The following is a 23,488-nucleotide window of genomic DNA, read 5'->3' as shown; positions in this document are numbered from 1 at the left end:
TGGACAGAATTTCTAGGCGCAGCCGAGGTGTTGAGGGGATCCGGCTTGGTGGCCTCAGGATTGGGTCCCTGCTTTTTGCAGATGACGTGGTCCTGTTGGCTTCATTTGGTCGTGATCTCAAGCTCTCACTTGAGCGATTTGCGGCCGAGTGTGAAGCGGCTGGGATGAGAATCAGCACCTCCAGATCTGAGACCATGGTCCTCAGCCGGAATAGGGTGGATATTCCTCTCAGGGTCGGGAGTCAGTTCCTGCCTCAAGTGGAGGAGTTTAAATATCTCGGGGTCTTGTTCACGAGTGAGGGAAGGATGGAGCGTGAGATGGACAGACGGATCGGTGCAGCGTCTGCAGTAATGCTGACTCTGCGCCGGTCTGTCATGATGAAGAAGGAGCTGATCCAGAAGGCGAAGCTCTCGATTTACCAGTCGATCTACGTTCCTACCCTCACCTATGGTCATGAGCTGTGGGTCGTAACCGAAAGAAGGAGATCTCGTATACAGACGGCTGAAATGAGTTTCCTCCGCAGGGTGGCCGGGCTCTCCCTTAGAGATAGGGTGAGGAGCTCAGTCATCCGGGAGGGGCTCAGAGTAGAGCCGCTGCTCCTCCGCATCGAGAGGAACCAGTTGAGGTGGCTCGGGCATCTGGTCAGGATGCCTCCTGGACCTCCCTGGTGAGGTGTTCCAGGCACGTCCCTCTGGGAGGAGACCCCGGGGAAGACCCAGGACACGCTGGAGGGGTTATATCTCTCGGCTGGCCTGGGAACACCTCGGGATCCCCCCGCAGAGTTGGAAAATGTGGCTGGGGAGAGGGAAGTCTGGGCTTCCCTGCTTAGGCTGCTGCACCCACAACCCGACCCCGGATAAGTGGCACGAAGACGAACGAACAAACGAACGATGGTTGGAGGTCGGGGACAACAGCGCTGGTCGCAGCTGAACGGGACACGTTACCATTTAGTAGCATGTTATGTAGCGTCTCCACTATCTGCACACATCTGCAGCTGTACAACAGGTTTCCTCCTGGGCATGGAGGCACCTCCACCTGCCTCCATCTGCCCGATGGCCGCTACACCATGTCTGGCTGTGGAGAACATAGTTCTGTTCCTCTGCTCTGGGTTGGGAAAAGGAGCGGACCCGACCTGTCAGTCCCTTCCCTTTGGAAGGTGCCGGACTGGAGTCCAGAGTCTCCATGTTCCATGTCCACCAGCAGGGACAGATAAGCCACATTGGGGAGCATTTTATATCCAACCATCACTTCATGTTCTGTATCTGCAGGTGGAGGAAACACCTGAGCAGCCTGATGATGGGCTGTTGTCATGGCGACCGCCTCCTTTTACCTGCAGGTCTTCATGTAGAGCTTTATTAGTACGGCAGCTTCTGTACGACTTATTAACTGTGTGATGTGGCTTTTCTAACATGTAGAACTGCTTGGTTTCAGAACATTTTACTGCTGGACGTTTTACGTGCTGGAGGAACTTTTTCTCTTCTTCTGCAGATGCTGTTAATGTCCAACATTCTGGGGGAAAGTTTACGTTTCATTTGGAACAAATGGCTCAGATTTCTTTTTATTTTCTGCCTTTGGTGTCGCCGTTTCCCGTTTCTCCAGATGTTGTCATACGCCGGGGTCAGAGTTGGCGTGGAGGTCGGGACGTTTTACCGCCAAGCCGTGTTTTGATAAATCTCAAAAAAATTTGACGTACGCCGTGTTTTGTGCGACTGCTTCATAAATGAAGCCCCAGGACTGTACTGAAACCAGTCTTGCACTGGAACAGAAAAAACTGCTCCAGTACCTTGGCTAGAACTGGTCTCATACCATGACTGGAAATGATCTGGTACCAGGGCTGTACTCAAAATGAAACCATGAAAGAACTGAGCAAAAAATAGGACTGGTTCAGGACTGGATTAGAATTGATTCAGGACTTTGGATAAATAGTGGATCAGAGCTGGATCATGACTTGAGTAGGACTCAGCACTTAGATGAGACAGCACGGTATAATGTGAGTGATAGATGGAGCAGCAGCGCCCCCTGCTGTGTGGAGGACAGATCCGTATTTCAGGAACTTCTTTGTGTTGATGGTGTTTCAGTAATAATGTATCAGACAGAGCATGAAGGAAGCAGGTGAAGCAGTTGTGTGATATATAAACTTACTGGACGGAGCAGCAGATGGAGGAAGGGAGGAGGCAGGTGGACCCCAGCCCTTCATGTTGAATGCTGACACTCGAACATAATAGAGTCGACCCTGAAACATCACAAAGAAAAAGGCTGAACACATCGCCTATTTTGAGTCTAGGATGTAAGACTTAGAGAATCGTGTTCAGAGAAAGGACTTAAGACTGGTAGGGCTCCAAGAAAATGCTGACAAAAACCCAAGCCATGACTGAATACATCCAGCACATGTGGCTGATATGGCTGGGGCTCGATCCTGCTAAATCGTTCACCTTGGAAAGAGTGCATCACACTCTAGCAAGACCAAGACCGAATCAAAGCAGAACTGTTATCATTCATCTTCTGCAATTTCAAGATCATGAGATTTTATTCAACACAACTCAGCCACGATGGTCACAAAATATTCTTTGCTCAAGATTTTTCAGCGGAAACCATGAAGGCACGGAGCTCTTTCAGCGCAGTGAGGAAAAAGTTTATCGAAGCTGGAACATTTCGGGGATTCACCCTACACCCATGTAAAATAAGGGTTTTACACAACGGGATAATGGTTCTTTTCTGCACGCCAGAATAAGCTGAGAACTTTATTCTGAAATCTTGAACCTCCAGATGTCGAGTACAGGTAACCACAAAAGGACTGATTTAGATAATATGGGTGCATTGTAGATTTATATAGGTTCTGTTAGTTTCCTTTGCACTTTTTATTTTCTACTTTAATTATATGTAGAGCTGCAACCATTTTATTGGACGGACACTTTATTTTTATGCATCCATTACATGATGTTACACCTGTTCATTTGTCACAGTCAGGTGTGGAAGTTAAATTAAGCATTAACAATACCATGTTTCACATCTACTATTTCAGGGTGATTATCCATCCATCCATCCATCCATCTTCTGCTGCTTATCCGGGGTCGGGTTGCGGGGGCAGCAGCCTAAGCAGGGAAGCCCAGACTTCCCTCTCCCCAGCCACATTTGCCAACTCTGCGGGGGAATCCCGAGGCGTTCCCAGGCCAGCCGAGAGATATAACCCCTCCAGCGTGTCCTGGGTCTTCCCCGGGGTCTCCTCCCAGAGGGACGTGCCTGGAACACCTCACCAGGGAGGTCCAGATGCCTGAGCCACCTCAACTGGTTCCTCTCGATGCGAAGGAGCAGCGGCTCTACTCTGATCTCCTCCCGGATGACCGAGCTCCTCACCTTATCTCTAAGGGAGAGCCCGGCCACCCTGCGGAGGAAACCCATTTCAGCCGCCTGTATACAAGATGATTAGTGATTAGTGTGTGAGTATTCAGGTTGAGAAGGGGGGGGGGACAGCATGTGGGCTGTCCACTCCTCCTTAGTGTGGACTGGTATTTGGCCCTTTACTGTTCAGTCAGTAAGGGGAGGGGTAGTTGGTGTACTTTGCGGCCACCGATGTTTTGTGTTGATGTTGAAAAACAAGAATTGGGAACTCATCCGATTTCCAATTTCCGTTTCTTGGAAAGTAAACAAAAAACGAGAAAGGAGTAATCACCTGTTTTTTTCTTTGAAAATCGGAAATTGAAAAACAGAAAATGAGCCTTTATCTGATTTTCTATTTTAGGTTTATTTTTACACAAAGCGGGAAATTAAAGAAATAACCGTTATTCATTTAGCCAAGATTGCGGTCTGGATTGTACCAGAAGGGCCCTCTACTTCTTTTGCTGTTGAAACTAGCCTTCCTTCTGGTGATACGGTGAACTTGCTGTGCTCAGTTTACTGTAGACGTTAGATTTAACCTGAAAACACTCATGTTGACCAAATGATGGAGTCGTTTGTACTTTTTCGTGGAGGGAGAAGAGTCAGTTCACGAGAGGACGATATGACAGGGGAGAAAGTTTTCAGGATTTTTCAGGTGGGTAAAGATGACATTGTGATTTTTCTGCATGTTACCTTATAAACTTGTACACTTTTTTGCCCAGGGCACCCAGCTTAAATTTTTTGACTAAAAAGAATTGGGAACTTGTGAACAGAAAGTGATGTGCTAAATGAGAAAGGAAAAAAAAATCTGTGCACACTCTGTATCTTATTGCAAACTATCTTATTGTCACTCTGTGCTCAAATCATGGCTTTTTTATGTTGTTGTCTTTCTAGCCTCGGTTTGAAAAAAAAAATTCCTTCACATTTAATTTAGCTATTTTAACCAATTTTTAACCTTAATGGTTTCCTATTCTATTCTATGAAGATATGGGAGGGTTTTATATTTTTGTTTTGTGCATGAAAATGTGGGAATTCTAAAATCAAGCAATCAGCGATATAAATGGCAACAGTGGGGCGTATTTGAAAAAAATATTGTTGGCTGTATTACTGCTCAGTATGATGACAATAAACAGATATGAGATGAAATTTCCAGGTATTAATAAATTAAATGAACTATGATTACTGAGTACATTCTGTTTTAAATGGTAGGCATATGATTTTCATTAATACTTATTGGAAAGATGTTGTGCTGTGCGGTGTGTTGTTTTACTGCCTGACTAAATAAAAAAGGAACATCATAGTTCATTTCTAATGCAATTTGTTGTCCTTTTGTACACAATTATGCAGGTAACTGCTGGGAGTATGTACATCACTGATGACACCAACACACCGTCCTCCCAGAGGTCTCAGAAAATTTTTCTTCGTGAACCTCACAAACTCGGGGCATTATGAGGAGCAAGGAGATCAGGGGCCAAGTAGGACACCTATGACCCCTGTAAACAGATCACCTGTCCCTTTCTCCTTTCCCTCTCCATCTATGTCCTCAATGGGTTCAAGACCACCAGTGGGATCCCAAGACCAAGTGGTTTTTCCAGACTAGTCTAAAAGGTTATGGTTTCAATAATAAAGTAATATTTTTGCAGAAATATTATCCAACAATATATAAACAAATGACATTCTACAACTCCCTTCCCATACCACCACCACAAAAGAGCTGAATATTATTTGTTTGTTATGTGGAATTGTTATTTTTTGGATTTGGTATTTTTTTAGATTTGGTTGTCTGCTGTCAGATCAATTTCCTCTTAGAATAATATCTGTCTGCCTGTCCGTCTTTAGGTCAGTCCACATTGCAGAGGCGATTAATGGAAACCAGCCACATGCAGAACAGTCGTCATGTGCTTTTTGGAAGCTGATGCGACTGTTGAGGGAATTCAAGCCAAAGTGAGGAGGATTTAGAAAATGAAGACAACATTACCCTGAAATCCTGGATTCAGAAGGAACAAGAGGTAAGTTGCATACTCTGATTGTTCAGTTCTTTACTTGTTTATAACTGTAATAGTCATTTCTAACATGCTCTCAGACTCCTTCGGCTCCCACTACTGTAAGAAAAATTCCGGGAAGATATTTGCTCTGCAGGAAAATGATTTTAGAGAACTCCAAAATGGGCGGTCGGCCAAAACAAGGTAAAACAGTAAATGGTATTTAACAAAATCCGATTTAGGCTGTGAATTACATTGTGAGCTTCTTAAGTGCACAGAAATCTTAAAATATTTATCATATTATAGTATTTGTCTTTTTATTCCCTTGTGTACGTCGAAGGACTGAAGAAAGTCATTTTCAGGAGGTGATAGGTAAAATTGAACAGTTGAAGGGTGCTGCTGAGAGCCTCCAAAGTATCTCAGATAGTATCAATCAGCTGTCTGAGATGGCCAAAAGTAAAGTCAAGGAGTTGGAACATTCAGCCAGCAGAAGAGGCTTTTTCTTGCCTTGTTTGTAGAGGTATGTAGTACAAGCAGGCCTACTGGTGAAGTACAAGGTATAACCTTCAGCTAACTTTGATGTGTAAATTTGGATAATCTGTTTGTGTTAATATTATCTTAATAAGGATTGTATGCCGACCTTCAGTAGGTGTTGTCGTTCACTGGTAGGGCGTGGAGCCTGTGTGGGGCAGTGGCTCCTAAATGCAGACCACTGCCTGAAGTGCAGAAGCCCCGACTCTGAGACCAACATCCACTATGTTAAGGGTCTGGATGCTGCCTTAGCATCCATTGAATCATTAAATTGATTTTTTTTTTTTTTTTTAACCTTTGTAGTTTAGTCTGAGCTAGTTATTTATGAATCTTTGCACTTTCAGATATAGTTCTGATAGCCCTGCTGTACATTTTAATTCAACACATGCACTTTATTTTACTGTAGCAGTTGATTGTTCTTATATCATTCATGGATTAAATATGTCTAAATTGTGCAGTGCAAAAGAAAAGAAAATTCAACTTTTTTTAAATCACTTCATTGGGAGAGAAATTTAACTCTGTAGGAATAAATGATCCATTAAAGTAATTTGCATTTTGTCTTTCATTCACTGCATACATGGACAAGGTATTGCAGCGCATCCAGAAAGGCCCTTGGGTTGTCATTGATTTCACCATCAAATAATACTGTAATGTCCTCAAAAGCCTCTGAAAATCGCCTACCAGCCTGTTGTCTTCCTTCATCAGTCATAAAAGGATCTGTTCTAAAACTTGAGATCTTAGTCAGAGATTAACCCTCCTCAGCATCATACTACCGTCTGCTGCGACTGAAGCACATGGAAGAAGGTTCTCGGCAAGCTCGACTGGACAGCCATCTGATGCTAAAACATTGGGGATCCGTCTCCCTGCAATATGTTATAAAAATGGGGAAAGGAACATGAGTTTCATTTTAGGGAATTAAATATTTAATTTCCAGTATATTAAACCCTGATTTTATCAATACTGCTTTATAGATTTGCCTTCAACCATTATGAATAAAGACAGATAAACTAAAGCCTGTTCCATCCTCCACGAGAAGCCAGAACTTTTTCCTTGTTCTCGAGGCTCCGAGAAGAAAATGACGTCATTTTCTTCTCGCGGACGTGTTTGAGGACAGTTCTTGACACACCGGGCTGCAGAACTTTTTTCTTGCGGGGCTGCGAGAAGTATGGTGTGATTGGTCGGACATGTGAGGTGGGCGTGGTTAACACAGAGAAAGCAGGAAGTGGAGTTGCTGCTTCCGTGTTTTTACTGTTGCCGGCAAAACGGATTGTTTTAATAAAACAGCTGATCGAGGTGGTGAGAAAGTACCAACATTTTTACATGTGCCAATAAAACACTCGGACCCAGCTGCGTGCACGACCCGCCCAGCCGCGGACGAAGCTGCTCGTTAAATATAAAACTAGAAACTCGGAGAGCGGAAACCTCCACCAAGCACAATGTTTAAGAATCCTTTTAAAACATTCCTGGATCCAAACGGTGATCCGGATCACCACCAGAATTTAATCACTTCTTCATTTTTACATTTGCAACAACTCTTGAAATATTTATAAAATCCCTCCGTAACCTTTTAAGTTATCTTGCGCAAAAAGACGCCGGGGAAACAACCACCTCGGTGGAGGTAACAACCGGGTTCATGGCACATAAAGCAGACATCGCCCCCCGCAGTGACCCCTCCCCGCTGCAGACCTGCTTCTCCTGGAGGATGGATGGACCTGCCGAAAGAGACGTTTTTTCTTGTTCTTGCAGCCTCGAGAACAAGAACTCAGTTCTTGCTTCTCGTGGAGGATGGAACAGGCTAAAGCCTACAAAGAGCATGAAAATATAAGCACCTGTCACTCTATGGGCATATCATGACTCAACAAAGTGGCTGATGCCGACACTGGCAACATGGCACGCCAGGGTTGAAACGCAGAACTTTGTAATCCCATCCTGAAGACCTCTTGATCTTGCAGATGTATTAGACAAGCCTTAATTTAGTAGTTGACTCTTATTCACCAATAAAGTTATGACAAATACTGTCATGATTTGGGTTTTTTCTGTGCTTTGTTTTCGGGCTTCCTGTTTTATTTTGTAGTTTTTCCTGTGTAGTTCCCTTGGTTCTTGTTTAGCTTCATAGATTTCCTATTGATTTAGTTCACCTGGGTTCATTTAGTTAATTTGTTTCACCTGTGTCTCGTTTGTTGTTCTGTGTATTTATATCCCTCAGTTTCATTCCTTGGTTGCTGGATCATTTTGTTACTTAGCTTGTTTGTTCTTAGTCTCCTAGGTAAAATAAATTAGTCCTGAACCTGCATCCCTGTTCCATCGTCTCTGCGTTTGGGTCCACTCCTTCACCATCTCCACCACCCGCCGTGACAAATACATATATTGGAGCTTAATTAACATTCTTCTGGGCTATAAACCACATGGAGTTTAAGTCATATCAGTCAAAAAGTGTCCTGAAGAAAACATAGGCAATGCACAGTGGACTAAAAGTTATATGTAATCAGAAATTTCTTCCACAAAATTAATACCAATGATAAATAAAACGAATAAACATTTTTTTTTTTTTTTTTTACAGGATTTCCTCCAGTCTACACAGGTAGTGTGGCCAGATATCTGAAATTAACTACTGAAGGAGATGAGACCATTTTTAAATTTATTTGAATTAATGTTTAAATCCATTTTAAATATATTTTAATAGAGGCTGCACAGTGGTTAGCACTGTGGCCTCACAGCAAGAAGGTCACTGGTTCGATCCTTGGCTGGGGCGGGGTTTGGTCAGTGGCCTTTCTATGTGGAGTTTGCATGTTCTCCCCATGTTCTCCTGCTTCCTCCCACCGTCTAAAGACATGTATGATAGGTTAACTGGGTACTCTAAAATTACCCCCAGGAGTGAGTGGTTGTGTGTCTCTGTGTGGCCCTGCGATGGACTGGTGATCTGTCCAGGGTGTACCCTGCCCTTCACCCAGAGACTGCTGGGATAGGCTCCAGCTTCCCTGCAACTCTGAATTGGATTAAGCAGTTAGGAAAATGAATGAATATTTTAATAGAGTCGCAGGACCAGCCAAACTATGAAAAAAATGTGACTTGTAGTCTAGAAAAGACAGTAAATATTTCAAAAGTCTAATTTTAGTTTAACAAATATTAGCTCATAGCAAAGGGGAAAAACATTCATGTTTTCAACATACAAACCTCCACCTAAATCCACTCAATGCGATGGTTCTGAAAGTAAAAGGGGGAAAAAAAAGCTGCAATGTGACAAATGACCAGAGTTCGTAAGCTAAGCAAGAAAACTTGAAATGTGTGATGAAGTATTTCATTAAAATTGTTAACAATGTCTCTTCTGCTGAGCAACAGCCTGCTATTTTGACAATGTACCAAGCAGAAATTCTGGCCTATCTGTGTTAAATCTGTAGCCAGAGAGTTTGTCCAGCATGAAACGACTCAGATGAAACTGTGTCCAACAGTCTGCTCGGAGCTGATCCCAGAACCTGTAGGCCATTGTTGCTTTCCTTGAAGAAGAAAAAAAAAAAAGAATAAGAAAACACCAAAACAATATGAATTGTACATATGTTTACATAACTGTTTTCGAGAAAAACAATCCTAAGGCATCAGGATCTAAAATCATTCTTACATGCTCAAAACATGACATTGTGTTTCTGTTTGGAATTACTGCACATGCAGCAAATAACACTATACCTGTACACTTCTTTATATATTTTGAGGTTGTTCCTTACTGGCATAGTGGAATGAGCCAATAATTTCCCACTGTATCCATCGATGGCTAAACCACAGGTAACCCCAAACATCACCAACTTCTCACTCTGATCCATGTGCAGTTTCTGTCCAAAGTAGTCTGCCCGGTATGGGGTTGGATTAAGATCCGGGCCCCCTAATGAATGTATCTACAAGATAACTGTAGTAGCTACAAACAAAAAAAGATTATGGCGCTTTTATTTCTTTTTGCATTACCCTCATAGACTCTATACAGAAGATATGAAATTCTTGGCTGCACCTCAACTGCTACCGCATTCAGAATGGTTAATGATGGTTGAGAAAATGCAAAAGTATTGCATGATAACTGTTACGATACTTTATTTGTGTAGTCATGTTTCAAATACATTTCTGTGTTATCACCAAGACGGATATTATTTGTGACTGTCACCACAGTGAGGTGCTGTTTTACAGGTCAAGGACGCACTCTGCATCATCACCATTGCGTCTGCAAGCACGCCCAGGAAGAGTACCTTTTTTTTTCTCCTCTTTTAGTTGTGCACATCCTCTCCTCCGAGAGAGGATGTGCATTTTTGTTATGTAAAAATAAATAAGCCACAGAAGATCTTCGTCTCCATGATCTTTTCCTTCGAGTTTATCGCTGGTGATGCTGCAATGCTCAACAATAACCTTTCATGTATATTCTATGGTGATAACGCAAAAAGAAGAAGAAAAATACTCATGGAGGGCTCCGTTAGGATTGATACATTATGAAATATTATATATTATGAATCAAGGACGCTACTTACCTCAGCAACACCTGTAGCTACTTCAACTTGGAGTTGGTCATCACTAACGTAACTAGAAAGACCCTGCTCCAAGAGACACCGACAAACATTTCTCTCTGAAAGGCTTCAAATAGGGCCAAATTGTCTGCAAAATCGATTTCACCAGAAGTCATGCCATTTCATTTCTATGATCAAGTTGCCGTAGCCATCTAAACCCATAGTGGTCCTAGAAAACTGGTTTGGTTGCACAAAACATGCAGCAAGTCAACCATATAGTTTCAACAGCAGAAGAAGTAGAAGGTACTTCCAGTACAAGCCACCTCAATCTTGGCTAAATCAATAACGGTTGTTTTTTATTTCCCGATTTTTGTAAACATAAACCTGAAATAGAAAATCAGAGAAAGGCTTATTTTTCATTTTTCAATTTCTGATTTTCAAACAAGAAACAAGAGATTACTCTTTTCTTCTTTTTTATTTACCTTCCAGGACACGGATATTGGAAAACGGATGAGGTTCTGATTTCCGTTTTTTGACAGACATCAACATGAAAAATGGATAGCTGCAAAGTACATGGACCGAGGGGGTTGGATTTTAAAGGTTAGGTGTTTCTATATGTCTGATTTAGTTTTTAATACTTTCAGTTGTTTTATTCTTTTACTGTTGATCACACAGCATCTATTTCATTGCACCTAAAGCAACATGGAAAGTCAAAAACTGTATCATTTAAGATTTACAAGCTGGAATGTCAGGGGACTCAAATTGACTAAATTGAAACAATTCAATTCAATTTTTCTATTGAGCTTTATTTGTACAGCGCCACTTCACAACAATGTCTCAGGACACTTTACATACAGATAATTTCAAGCCAATTCATACATATCCTGTAATAGAAACCAACTGATTGCATCGAGTCATGACTTGGATCCAATCCTCCATCCTGAGCTGCATGAGGCGACAGTGGGAAGGAAAAAACTCCCCTTTAACAGGAAGAAAACCTCCGGCAGAACCCGGCTCAGGGAGGGCAGCCATCTGCCTCGACTGGTTGGGGTGGAGAGGACAGGAAAGACAGATCAACATGTACAACTGCACTTATTCAGGAAGACCTGTGGAAAAAAGGAGAAATAAGTTAGAGACGCAATATTGGCATATGTTTATACATTAATATATTAGAGAAATAGAGCGAGGTACTTCTCAGTGCATCAGGTAACATCCCCATTGCTACATAAGTAATGGATGGCTAGACTACCCATAACTATAAGAGCAATGAGCAGAACCTGGACAGTTGGGTCCCGTACATGCAGACTCCAACTCAGGAGATGCTCATATCCTAACTATAAGAATCATGGAAAAGGAAGGTTTTCAGCTCCATCTTAAAGGTGTGGAGGGAGTCTGCCTCCCGAACCCACGGTGGGAGCTGGTTCCATAAGAGAGGAGCCTGATAACTAAAGGCCCTTCCTCCCATAGGACTCTTTGAGACTCTGGGAACCACCAGTAAACCTGCAGTCTGAGAGCCAAGTGCTCTATTTGGAATGAACAGACTTGAAAACGTCTGTTTCATCAGGAAATCCATATCCATATTACAGTAGTTGAAATTAAATTAGTACAATGTAGGTGGCTTGGTCAAATTGAACAAGCATCAACACCTAGGCTACCATTAAGACTATTGCCTCTTTTCCATTAGTATCAGCTTCTCGCCTCAACTCATCTCAGCTTTGCCCTGTTTCTTTTCCATTACAATTTAGTACCAGCTATAAAATGGGTGGGGTTTGTGCAAAATCACTGTGATGTCAGTGTTGTGAATGACAAGATCTATAACAACACAGGACCTAGAGGCCATCAACTACTTGGTTTGTAGCTTGCCAGTTGCTGACCATAAATTGTATTCATTGGTTGGAATCACTTCCAGTCTTGTCTGTTTGATCCACTCCGACCATTGTGGTCCATGAGCTGCCGATAGTCACTTTTGAGCTTTTTCAGCTTTTCTCAACACTGCTAAATAACTCTGTTGATGGCTGTAGCCATTGAGTGTGAAAGTTCTTGATAGATTTTTTAATTGCGTGTCGCTCCATCTAGTTCCCTCTGTATCCTTTCCTCATTGAGATTCGGTTCCCATTTTTATTATTACTCGGCCAAACTACTCCTCCTGCACCACTCAGGTCACTTCAGCCGCTTGGATCTTTAACCCTTACAGCTTCTTCAGGACATGTGTGCTATGACTTTTGTCATTTCAAATCTTTGTAGTTTTTGAGATATTTATCATTTTGTAAAAATAAATTCTGCCTTGTGATTGGATGAAAGTCCTTTAAACCAAATGTGGATTGGATGTTGAAAAATTTCAGCTTGCCGACTGGTCAGTTTTTGCATAATGAGCTGAAAACAGCTTCATCAGGCCACCGGTTCACAGTGTCCAGTTTGTCTCGGTCCCATCCCCATTGTCCTTCCTGCAAAATGTCTGAAACGCTACTCCTCTTACACCTTTTGCCTCACTTCAACCATTCAAATGTCAAACTGTTCACCCTATTCAGGAGATATATGCTACAACTTTTGGTCTTTGTAACATTTAAATTTTTCAAGTTATTCAAGTTTTTGTTAATTTTTTCAAATCCATTCCTGTGATTAGACAAAATGGAATTCAGCTCAGCGATTGGTCCATTTTCTGCACCGGTACACAGGTGCGCATTGGTATACAAAAATGATCATTTTCACTCTTAGTTATTGGTTCTGTTAACACAATAGCTGAATTTTCTGGGTTTTATGTGGACTCTCGTGGTTCTGGAGCCGGATGAGCAAGCCTCCACGGCACCATCTTCATCATCATCATCTTCCTCCAGACTGACTGACTGAGATGTTACCTTCACTGCTGTCGTCTGGGTTCCTTTTCTGCACAGAATCAGATACTGACATCAGAACAAGCAATAAAAGTGCCTCTTAGCTTCCATTAAGAATGTATATGTGTTTGATTTATTATCATTTTCTGTATGTAAAATTAATCAAACAAACGACAAACCTGTATTTCTGAAGAGAGGGTGGAAAGTCCTTGATGACAGCTGTGTTCCAGTTGTTGCCTGCATTGTGGGGTCAGTCTGCTCCAACATGAACTTTTAGACATCAGTAGACCGCTGGTGCTACGCATGGTGTGAGATGTGCTGGACTAAAATCTGCAAATACAAGTTATAAAAATATCAGATCATCACATAAATAGATTGTAGGTGTAAATAGCTGCAATTTAAGAGTAATCAAATATTGTAATACAAATAGATCAAATCAAACTTTATAAAGCACTTTTATGCCAAAGGCAACACAAAGTGCTTTGCATACTTTTATTTTTTAAAAATCTTATTAAATAAAACAGATTTTCACACACCGAAATATTAACATAGAATATTAAAAACAATCATTTTATTTCACACAGTTACACACAGACACAATTTTCCCTAACCTCTGTGTCTTCACTGCATGTAGATAAAAATAAAACATATCTTTCAGATCCATCATACCAGGAGTCAGACCTCCACATCCACAGAGGCTGCAGCTGCAGATATTAATCCTGCACAGCTCCCGTTTTACAAACATGACGTGAAGATGTCAGAAATAAAAAGTTTGCGTTCTGGTTCGGTGAATAAATCTGATGATGGAAATAAAAAGGTAGTGGAACATCACTTAAAAAAAGAGAAAAAACTAATAAATATCCTCCCTGCCAATATCCAGTTGGTGCCAATATCAGACTACATGATGGTTAAATAATCATTATGATTATTACAGCTGCATGTCATGGTGGGGAGAGCAAGCTACATACATCATGAATACTGTACTTACTGTGTGGTAGCAGGCGTGAAAAATAATAAATAGTCATTTACAAACATTTACGTGGCAGAGCATAGGATAGATATAAGAAAATAAAACCTGGGTCTCATTTGTACACCGCAGGAAGTTAAACCTTCAGGCTTGTCTTGTTAGCATTAGCATTAGCATTATCTGCATCAGATTAAGTCACGTCTCAGTCACGACAAAGCAGAACTTTACAGCAGTAGTGACACTTACCGACTGCAGTGATGCTGAGCCGCTTACAGTTGCAATTCCCCCTCTTTCCAACCAGGTTGATGCCGTCTTTACCTGGTGTTTTCCCAAATGTTAGCAAAATGTTTGGCACAAACAGGCCGCAGCCGGCAGAGATGCAGGTGCATTATCAGCAAAAAATAATGTAATCCATCTGTCCCTGGTAGTTTGGTCCGCTGATGAAGGAGAGAAAAACCCTTCTGATGTTGGTTTTGGTAACGGACAACCAAGCAGTGGACATGATCGCTGCTCGCACATCTTCACACAGCTTGTTGCTAATAGCAACTGAGGCAGGTCCAGCAGGTGTACTTAGGCTGGAAAAGGGGCTGGTTAATGCAAATAGCTCCCGGGGAGAAAATAAAAAAAAAAAAATGCATTTGCGACACTTAAGCCTTGTGGACAGTTTTGCTGCGAACAAAGCGCCCGGACGAAAAAACCCGGCCGTCTTCAACAGAAAGGCTTCCGGGGATGTTACCACTTCCGCCCAACACTAATACACACGTTTTAACTTGAAAAAGTGCAATTTCCGGGTGATGACTCCTTTAACCCTTTTGGCCGATGTGATGTTGAGCTGTCATTTCTCAATAGTTTTTTTTAAATCTTGAAACAATCACTGTATTATTTGTGCAGCTTTTAAAGACAGACATTGCTCATATTTTATCTTGTTTGTGCAGACCACTCACAATTTAACTGTGCACCTTGCAGTACAGCAGATTGATGGAACAGTACACAGCACTCTGTGACTGACCGTCATGGGGCACAATGTTCAATACTGGATTTTTACCCTTGCCTTGTATACCAATGCGTACCTGTGTACCGGTGGAGAAAATGGACCAATCTCTTAGCTGAATTCCATTTTGTCTAATCACAGGAACGGATTTGAAACTAAAAACAGCTATTATTTAAATAATAACAACTGTGAATGCCCATTTATTGAACTGTGCTGAATGATTGAAATGAAATTGCATAAGTATAAGAAATTGGGGGGAGAAAAAAAAAAAAAGAAAAGAAAAAAAAGCACAACAGACAACATTTTTTAGAATTGCCCCACATCAGGATTGAACCCGTGAGCACACTGACTCACTCACTACGCCACTAGTACTCTTAGCTGTGCTTTGGAAAAAGCGTTGAACTTTTTTCCAATTGGGATAGGAACGCCTTTTTTTTCACTTCCAAGGTGTAATTAGCGGGAATGCAAAAACATGTGCAAGGTTGAACTAAACTCCAGTGAAGATGTCAAAGACATTGTTCAATATAAAAAACTTTTTTTTAAATGTGTTTAAGAATTATCAAAGTGTTGAAATGTTGCAGGGAGCATTGTTGGAACAAATCCTTCACATTTAACTGGGACATTTGCAAATAAATTCCTTTGCTCCTTGAAGTGTGCAGCTGAGATCAATAGTTCACATTGAGCAGCTTGGCAACAGCCAACAAACTACAACAGCACTATATGTTAAATGCTGCATTTGAACCCATGCCCTATATGTGTACCGGTGCACAAAATGGACCAATTGCTGAGCTGAATTCTGTTTTGTCCAATCACTGGAGAGGATTTTAACATTTGGCGAAATTGTGAATAACTTGAAAAATGTACATGTTAGAAAGACCAAATGTCACAGCACATATCTCCTGAATGGGTTGAAGAGTTTGATACTTGAATGGCTGAAGTGAGACGAATGGTATTGGAGGAGCAGCGTTTCAAACATTTTGTAGGAAAGACAATGGACTGAAACGAACTGGACACCGCAAACCGGTGCAGAGCTCTGAACCCCCATTGAAGCTTTTTTCAGCTCATTAGGCAAAAAACGACCAATCGGCTAAGCTGAATTTTTTCAACGTCCAATCTGGATTGGTTTTGAAGGACTTTCATCCAATCACGAGGCTGACCTCAACTCAGGACGTAGTGGGTCGGTGGAAGGAATACTTTGAAGACCTCCTCAATCCTACCAACACGTCTTCTGATGAAGCAGAGCTGGGGGGCTCAGGGGGGGTGGGCTCTCCTATCCCCAGTGCAGAGGTCGCTGAGGTGGTCAAAAAGCTCCTTGGCGGCAAGGCCCCGGGGGTGGATGAGATCCGCCCGGAGTTCCTTAAAGCTCCTGGCTGACACGTCTCTGCAGCATCGCGTGGACATCGGGGACAGTGTCTTCTCGACTAAATAGACCCAATAAGGTCTTTTGAGGGATCCTGGAAAAGAGGGTCTATCAGCTGTCTCAATCTATGATTGAGGAGTAGCAGTGTGGTTTTGTTCCAGAACAGTGGACCAGCTCTATACCCTATTTGGGATCCTGGAGGGGGTATGGGAGTTTTCCAAACAGCCTTTATGTGCTTTGTGGACCTGGAGAAGGCACTTGACAGTTACCCGGGGGCTCCTGTGGGGGGTGCTCCGGGAGTATGGGGTAACAGATTCCTTTGAACGAACTGTCTGGTCCCTGTACGACAGGTGTCAGAGCTTGGTCCACATTGCCGGCAGTAAGTCAGATTTGTTTCCGGGGAGGGTTGGACCCCGCCAATGCTGCCCTTTATCACCGATTCTGTTCATAACTTTTATGGACAGAATTTCTAGGCGCAGCCGAGGTGTTGAGGGGATCATCAACACTTCGGCTGCACCTATGGCCCTGCATTTTGCAGATGACGCAGCTCTGCTGGTTGCATCTGATCTCGAGCTCTCGTTTGAGTGATTCACAGACGAGTGTGCAGCTGTTGGGATGAAAATCAGCACCTCCAAATCTGAGACCATGGTCCTCAGCCGGAATAGGGTGGATTGCCCTCTCCGGGTCGGGAGTCAGGTCCTGCCTCAAGTGGAGGAGTTTAAATATCTCGGGGTCTTGTTCACGAGTGAGGGAAGGATGGAGCGCGAGATTAACAGATGGATCGGTGCGGCGTCTGCAGTAATGCGGGTCTGTCGTGGTGAAGAAGGAGCTGAGCCAGAAGGCGAAGCTCTCCATTTACCAGTCGATCTACGTTCCTATCCTCACCTATGGTCATGAGCTGTGGGTTGTGACCGAAAGCCCGAGATCTCGTATACAGGCGGCTGAAATGGGTTTCCTCCGCAGGGTGGCCGGGCTCTCCCTTAGAGATAGGGTGAGGAGCTCGGTCATCCGGGAGGAGATCAGAGTAGAGCCGCTGCTCCTCCGCATGGAGAGGAACCAGTTGAGGTGGCTCGGGCATCTGGTCTGGATGCCTCCTGGACCTCCCTGGTGAGGTGTTCCAGGCACGTCCCTCTGGGAGGAGACCCCGGGGAAGACCCAGGACACGCTGGAGGGATTACATCTCTCAGCTGGCCTGGGAACGCCTCGGGATCCCCCCCACCCCCACCCCTCCACCCGCAAAGCTGGCTGGGGAGAGGGATATCAGGCCTTCCCTCCTTAGGCTGCTGCCCCCACGACCCGACCCTAGATAAGCAGCAGAAAGTGAATGGATGGGCTGGATTTAGCAACAAACTGTACTGGTGTCTTTTGAGTCTCTTTGCTGTCATTTTCTTTTGTTTTGCATATTCATTTCCACCTGTGGCGTGTGCCTTGACCCTTGGCCCTGTGACTCCAATGGCCCCTTCATGAGTCCTGTAGGCCTGTTCAGAAACCTTTCTGTTTAAACAATAATCCCTGACACCATACAGTATGTAAATGAGTGCTCCTGTTTGCTGGCTCTGCTCCTATCCGACAACCAAGCGTCTCTCAGCTGCTCCATGCAGACAGTGTGTTCTTGTCTACATGTTTTCAGGCTGCCGATGTTCTGAAGGGCAAATAGCAGATGCAGCAGCATCAATGAAACATAATAAAAACAGCATGAATAAATAAAAACAGCTTTGCAAATGCTGCTCAGAAAATTCTCCTAAAGCTCTTTGTCGCATCACATAGTAATAAAAACAATGTTTGCCTAATTGTTCAATTTTCATCCTGCAGGATGTCCAGCTGGCATTGTAGAGAGTTGCAACTTCAGCTCTGCAGCAGATAGTGCAGAACATTTAGCATTATTTGGCGGTCCTACAAATTCATTAAGTGGAATTAAAGAGTGTAAATGTGTGCTAAGAGGAGGAGGAGAAGTCAGATGTTGTTACCGTGGAGAGGCCGCTGATGGTGCACTTGTAGCTCTGAAGGTTATCCAACACCACCTCACCAGCAAGCAGGGAGAAATCCTTCAGGCAGCTCCACTCCACTGCAGACGCAAACGCATTTACCAGCGTTAAATACCTTTTAATTACTAATCAATCGCTCCTGGTGAGGTGATGAAATCATTAACCTCCTGAGTGAGGCACTCATAGCCTGTTTAAGTCATTTTGCAACAAGCTAAAACACAAACCAATAACAGTTACACTGCCTGTCCAAACCAAAGTCTCACAATAAAACTTTTTTCAACATATTTTGGGTATTATTTATACTATATTTAAACTCCTCAGTGACTGTGAACCTGCTCACCTTTGTATTTTGTCACCACAGTGGAGTTGAGAGACTGTGGCTCCTGGAAGGTGACAGTCAGTGTGGTGCTGCTGCTCACACTCAGACGAACCATGGACGGAGCCTCCGGGGGACCTGAGCAAGGGCATGGAGAAGGAATGTGTTTGTATTCAAAATGTTTTCAGGGACAAAGTAGAACCATTTGAACTGGACTCACGCGCCTGTTGGAAGCCCATCCTCATGCGTTTGTACAGCTTGGTCTTCCATTCCCAGGCCCTCAGCTGCTTGTCCTTGTGGCAGGCCTCCAGAGACAGGCCGTCTTTCTGAGCCTGAGCTGCCACGTCGGCCGCCCGCTGCTCCGCTTCCACCACCAGAGAGCTCAGGTGGGCCTCACGACTCTCCACACTCATGACTGCAATACACACACGTTTTCATGATTCATCCACAAGTCAACTTCACATTTGCCTCAGAATTAATTTCAGTACTAGGCTGCATAGAGGTGTAGTGGTTAGCACTGTGGCCTCACAGCAAGAAGGTTGCTGGTTTGAATCTTGGCAGGAGGAGGCTCAAACAGTGACCTTTTTTTGTGGAGTTTGCATGTTCTCCCTATGTTTATGTGGGTTCTCTCCAGGTACTCCAGCTTCCTCCCATTGTCCAAAGACGTTGAGCTAATTGGTTACTCTAAATTGTCCCTAGAAGTGACCGTGAATGGTTGTTTTTCTCTGTGATGGACTAGCAACCTGTCTGGGAAGTACTCTTGCTGGTACATTACTTGCTGGGTGCAGGAAACTGCTAAGAGCTGCTAATTAAGATGTCTGTAAATGAACAGGCTGATATGTGAATGTGTGTGTTCTTGTCTTAGAATCATAATGAGGACATCAATCTGTTCATGCAGTCACGTTATGAGGACCAATTTACTTGTGACAACCAAAAAGCTGGTCCCCAAAGGAACTCTATTTTAAAATCAATGTATAAGGTCAAATAAAGGTGCTGGTGAAGTTTCAGGCCTATAAAGAATATTTAGCTGCCATTTTGTGTTAAGGTGTGTGTACTCGCAATGCCCCCAGAGCTCACAATTGGTATTGCATCTACTTATTATTTCACACACTTTTCCTAATATAGTTAGGTACCACCTTCTTCCTGGTCCAAAAATAGGACTGTGACAAGAGCATGAAATTATCAGTTGTAAATGTAAAAACTCCAACTGTAAATGGACATTTTTCTACAAAGATGAACTTCTGTGATTCAGTACATTAATAATTGAATTTTCACTTTGTCTGTTCACTGATCTTTCATTAAAGTTTAAAAAATGGACAACAATAGGGTTCATAGTGTAAATGCATTTGGGCTTTAATTCATTAAGTGGGTATGAAACTTCTCCAGAGAGCATAAAATCACAACAGGGGTGAGCATTTGTGCAAATTTTTATTAGGTAATATTCCACACTGATGACCTTTAAGCAGAGCGTCATCCAGTCAGCTCACGCTGACCTCGATCACTCATGACATTACCCAAGAAACCCTTGGGGTTACGACACTTAACATCATTAATCAGCAGCATGAGGCACCACTATGGGACAACCTGATGTAGTATTGGTGACTGAACAGACTGCGCAATGTGGCCATATCTGAGGACAGAGAGAAGTTCTGGGAAGCAGAAGCTAAAACCTAGAGTCTGTCTCTGACACTGTCTGCCACTCATCACTGTGCAATATCCTACAGACTCTTGGAGCACCACCTAAGATCATTGGAGGCATTGCTGTATGGCTGCCTTCTTAAGCAGCTGTTTAAGTGCACAAACTGCTGGGAAAAAAGACAGCTTTTTTCTACTTAGTTACTAGCTTCAACGGTGGGGTCCAGTAACACAAATAAAGTCCTAAAGGAGGGATGTGTAAATCCTGGTACATGCCTATTCATCTGTAATGTCTGTCATTTCTGTTTAAGCAGCAGTTTAAGTGAGAACTTTAGGAGCTCTTGTATGCCTTCATTCTGGCAGCTATGTATGATGATGGGTTCTCAACCAGATGGATGTTTATATTGCCGAAAGCAGGTTCGGCAGGGACATGGTGGTGTTTAACGTCTTGTATACAGCAGTCATTTTCTATATGGGTCACAAGTGTCCAACACTTCAATCTTATTTCTGTATCTTTCCTTCTCCGCAACTGAAAAGTGATTTAAGCAGCTATTCTCTAGAATGTCAGCAAAGACTCCGCTGTGAGCCATTAACTTGGAACATTCTTTTGCCCGACATGTTGTGGTTCCTGCTCTGACCTGTGCTGCAGTGGGTGTGCCTGTTTCCCTGGCAACCAAGTCCACACCAGGTTCTCATCGGGTAATCAGCAGCAGCAGCAAGATAAAAGGCCAGCTCAGTTCACCAGTCATCGCCTGATTGTTGTTTCATCAGTGGTAACAGCTCTCGGCCATTGCAGCATTTCTGCCCTAGGATTTAAACTGCTTGTTTAACAATTGTCTGTTCTGTCACCAGTGCGTGATTCTTGCCTTCCTGCCCGTCAACCTGCCTGCCTGGCCACCTACCGTTCTGCCCAGTTAAACAATAAACCCGTCCTAGTATCCACATCCCATCTGCACTTGGGTCCTTGTTTGTCCTACACTACAACACGACAGGCATCCCGATAAGTCACATGACTCAAAACTATAGCAGTTTTTGACATTTTTAACCAATCCTGGGGTCTGGAAAGTTTTACCAGATGGGGTTTAGGTCCCATTTGACCATTAATTCTTGTAGGGCTTACAGTACCCTGATTATTGACCCCTGCCACTTGACTTTACCTGCTATGGCCCTCAGAAACTTTAGCTTCCCATCTTGACCATGTAACTTTGATGGGCTGTATTTCAGGAGTGTGTGCTGCAGCAAACAATTTTCTTTTTTAAAAATTTTTACTCATTCTTCACTGAAACTACTAACAACTTTAATATGTAAATAATTCGTACTATTTAAAACAATTTTGATGCAGTAAGTCTTTTATAAATCATTGATCTGATGTGGAACATCAGACAAAAAAGAAACTGTGTAAATGACTGTCTAAATGGTTTAATTAAGTCTTTCAGTTAAATTCTTGCCTGATAAAATCATTATGGTTTTTATTTCAGATATGAGAGCTTTATGCAAAGCTACACTACTTCCAGAACTTAAGGCAGCTTCTTTGTTTCGTGTCTTTTATTACTAGACAAACTGATTAATTGAGGTGTGTCTGGTCCTTGCCATGTGATCACTGAGGTCAGATACACTTGGTTAATCACTTCGTCCCGTAATAAAAGATGGGAAATAAAGAAGCTGCATTAAGATGTGAACGTTATGTCGCATTTTCAGTGACAAGAAAAAGAACTGGCCATGAAAGTTAGTTCTCCAGCTGTTTGTTGGAGAGGAAAGTAAGTGATTAGAAACTCTAAGGTTTTCATGATTTATGAAAATTTGAATTTTTTTACATTTTGCAGTTTTAGATGGCACCACGTATCGGTCCAGTTGAGGATGAAATGCATCATGTTATTTTGCAAATGGACAAAACGTCAAAGCTAAAGATGAAGTACATCAATGCGATGAAAGGTAAGATGGCATATTATGTAGCAAATTAAATCAAAGATAATTGACAAAGACAAAACAGCACCAGAAGTTTACTAAACATAATTAGCAACTTGTAAATAGCAACACACTGTTATGTTTTATTGAGCGAGGTGTCTTTGCAATAAGTTCAATTTACAAAGGACAGCTTGTAGTCAAGTATCGCGGAGAAAGGATAACTGAAGATGAATCTGAGAGGAGTAGGACAGTATACCATCCTGCTTGTGCTGCCTTTATGTTTGCATTAAAGTGGCAAGGCAAAACGTGGTGGTGTGGGCTGAGATATTTGTGCACTTTTTAATATTATAACTGGCTTTTGTACAATTTTTTTTCTTTCTTATAATTTCTGCTTTTATCTGCTTTGTTCTTTTAAGCATTGATGCTTCAATAGAAGATGGATCTCTTGTAGACTCATTAATGATGACTACGAACAACCAAACTGCAGAATGAAAAAATGACTGTGAAAGGAAAGTTTGTTTGTTTGCCGTTAATGAAATCAAAGAAGGTGAAAAATTAACCTATGATTATGGCGGTTTAGACAGCGCATGGAGGACAAAGGTAAGTAGCTCAGTAAACTGTAAAGAAAACAGGAGAAACTTTGGCAAATATTTATAGACTTGTAGTCAATGTCAAAAGACAAAGAATATTTTTTTAAATGTATCACAAAAATATTGTTATTTTAAAACACAGAACTATAGATTTTACATTTTTGTATATCAAAAAGTGTAAACTACTTGATCAAGATTTAGTTCCAGACTATGTTTTTTTTTTTTTGTTCTTTTTTTATTTAATGTGAGGCTTGGATGAAGCAATTGGTTGTCCATGTTTGTGTACTAACAACCCTTTGTTAAATGTTCCAGCCAACAATCAGCGCAAGTGCAAAACCAAAAGCAAAGGATTCCAGTCTTCCTTTGTCTCGATCAGGCTTTCAGCTGACCAATGATGGCCCTGAGGATGACAGACCTTCTGAACAGGTAATTGTCTACGTTCCAATTTTAAGTGTCCCACACCAAAACTGTTTTAATTTTCTATTTAAATCTTTCTTATAAATTGTGTTTCTCAGAGAAAGATTTAGTAGCTGAATCTG

General features: G+C 42.4%; 1 protein-coding gene across 1 annotated transcript in view; it reads right to left on the bottom strand.

Annotated features, from left to right (window-relative positions):
* Window positions 1–23,488, bottom strand: part of LOC306771505 (ankyrin repeat and fibronectin type-III domain-containing protein 1-like) — a gene marked incomplete at both ends in the record, with an annotated part of 55,289 nt that overhangs the window by 6,747 nt on the left and 25,054 nt on the right. Inside the window, 4 exons of the mRNA XM_079260671.1 lie at window positions 2,143–2,233; window positions 18,486–18,583; window positions 18,844–18,957; window positions 19,040–19,234. Of these exons, the coding sequence (XP_079116797.1) occupies window positions 2,143–2,233; window positions 18,486–18,583; window positions 18,844–18,957; window positions 19,040–19,234 (498 nt within the window). The remainder of the gene's footprint in view (window positions 1–2,142; window positions 2,234–18,485; window positions 18,584–18,843; window positions 18,958–19,039; window positions 19,235–23,488) is intronic.

This window comes from Telmatherina bonti (genome assembly GCF_933228915.1).
Source record: "Telmatherina bonti genome assembly, chromosome: 21".
Taxonomy (NCBI): Eukaryota; Metazoa; Chordata; class Actinopteri; order Atheriniformes; family Telmatherinidae; genus Telmatherina; species Telmatherina bonti.
The sequence above is the reverse complement of the archived record's forward strand: the minus strand, read 5'-3'. Positions and strand labels throughout refer to the sequence as shown.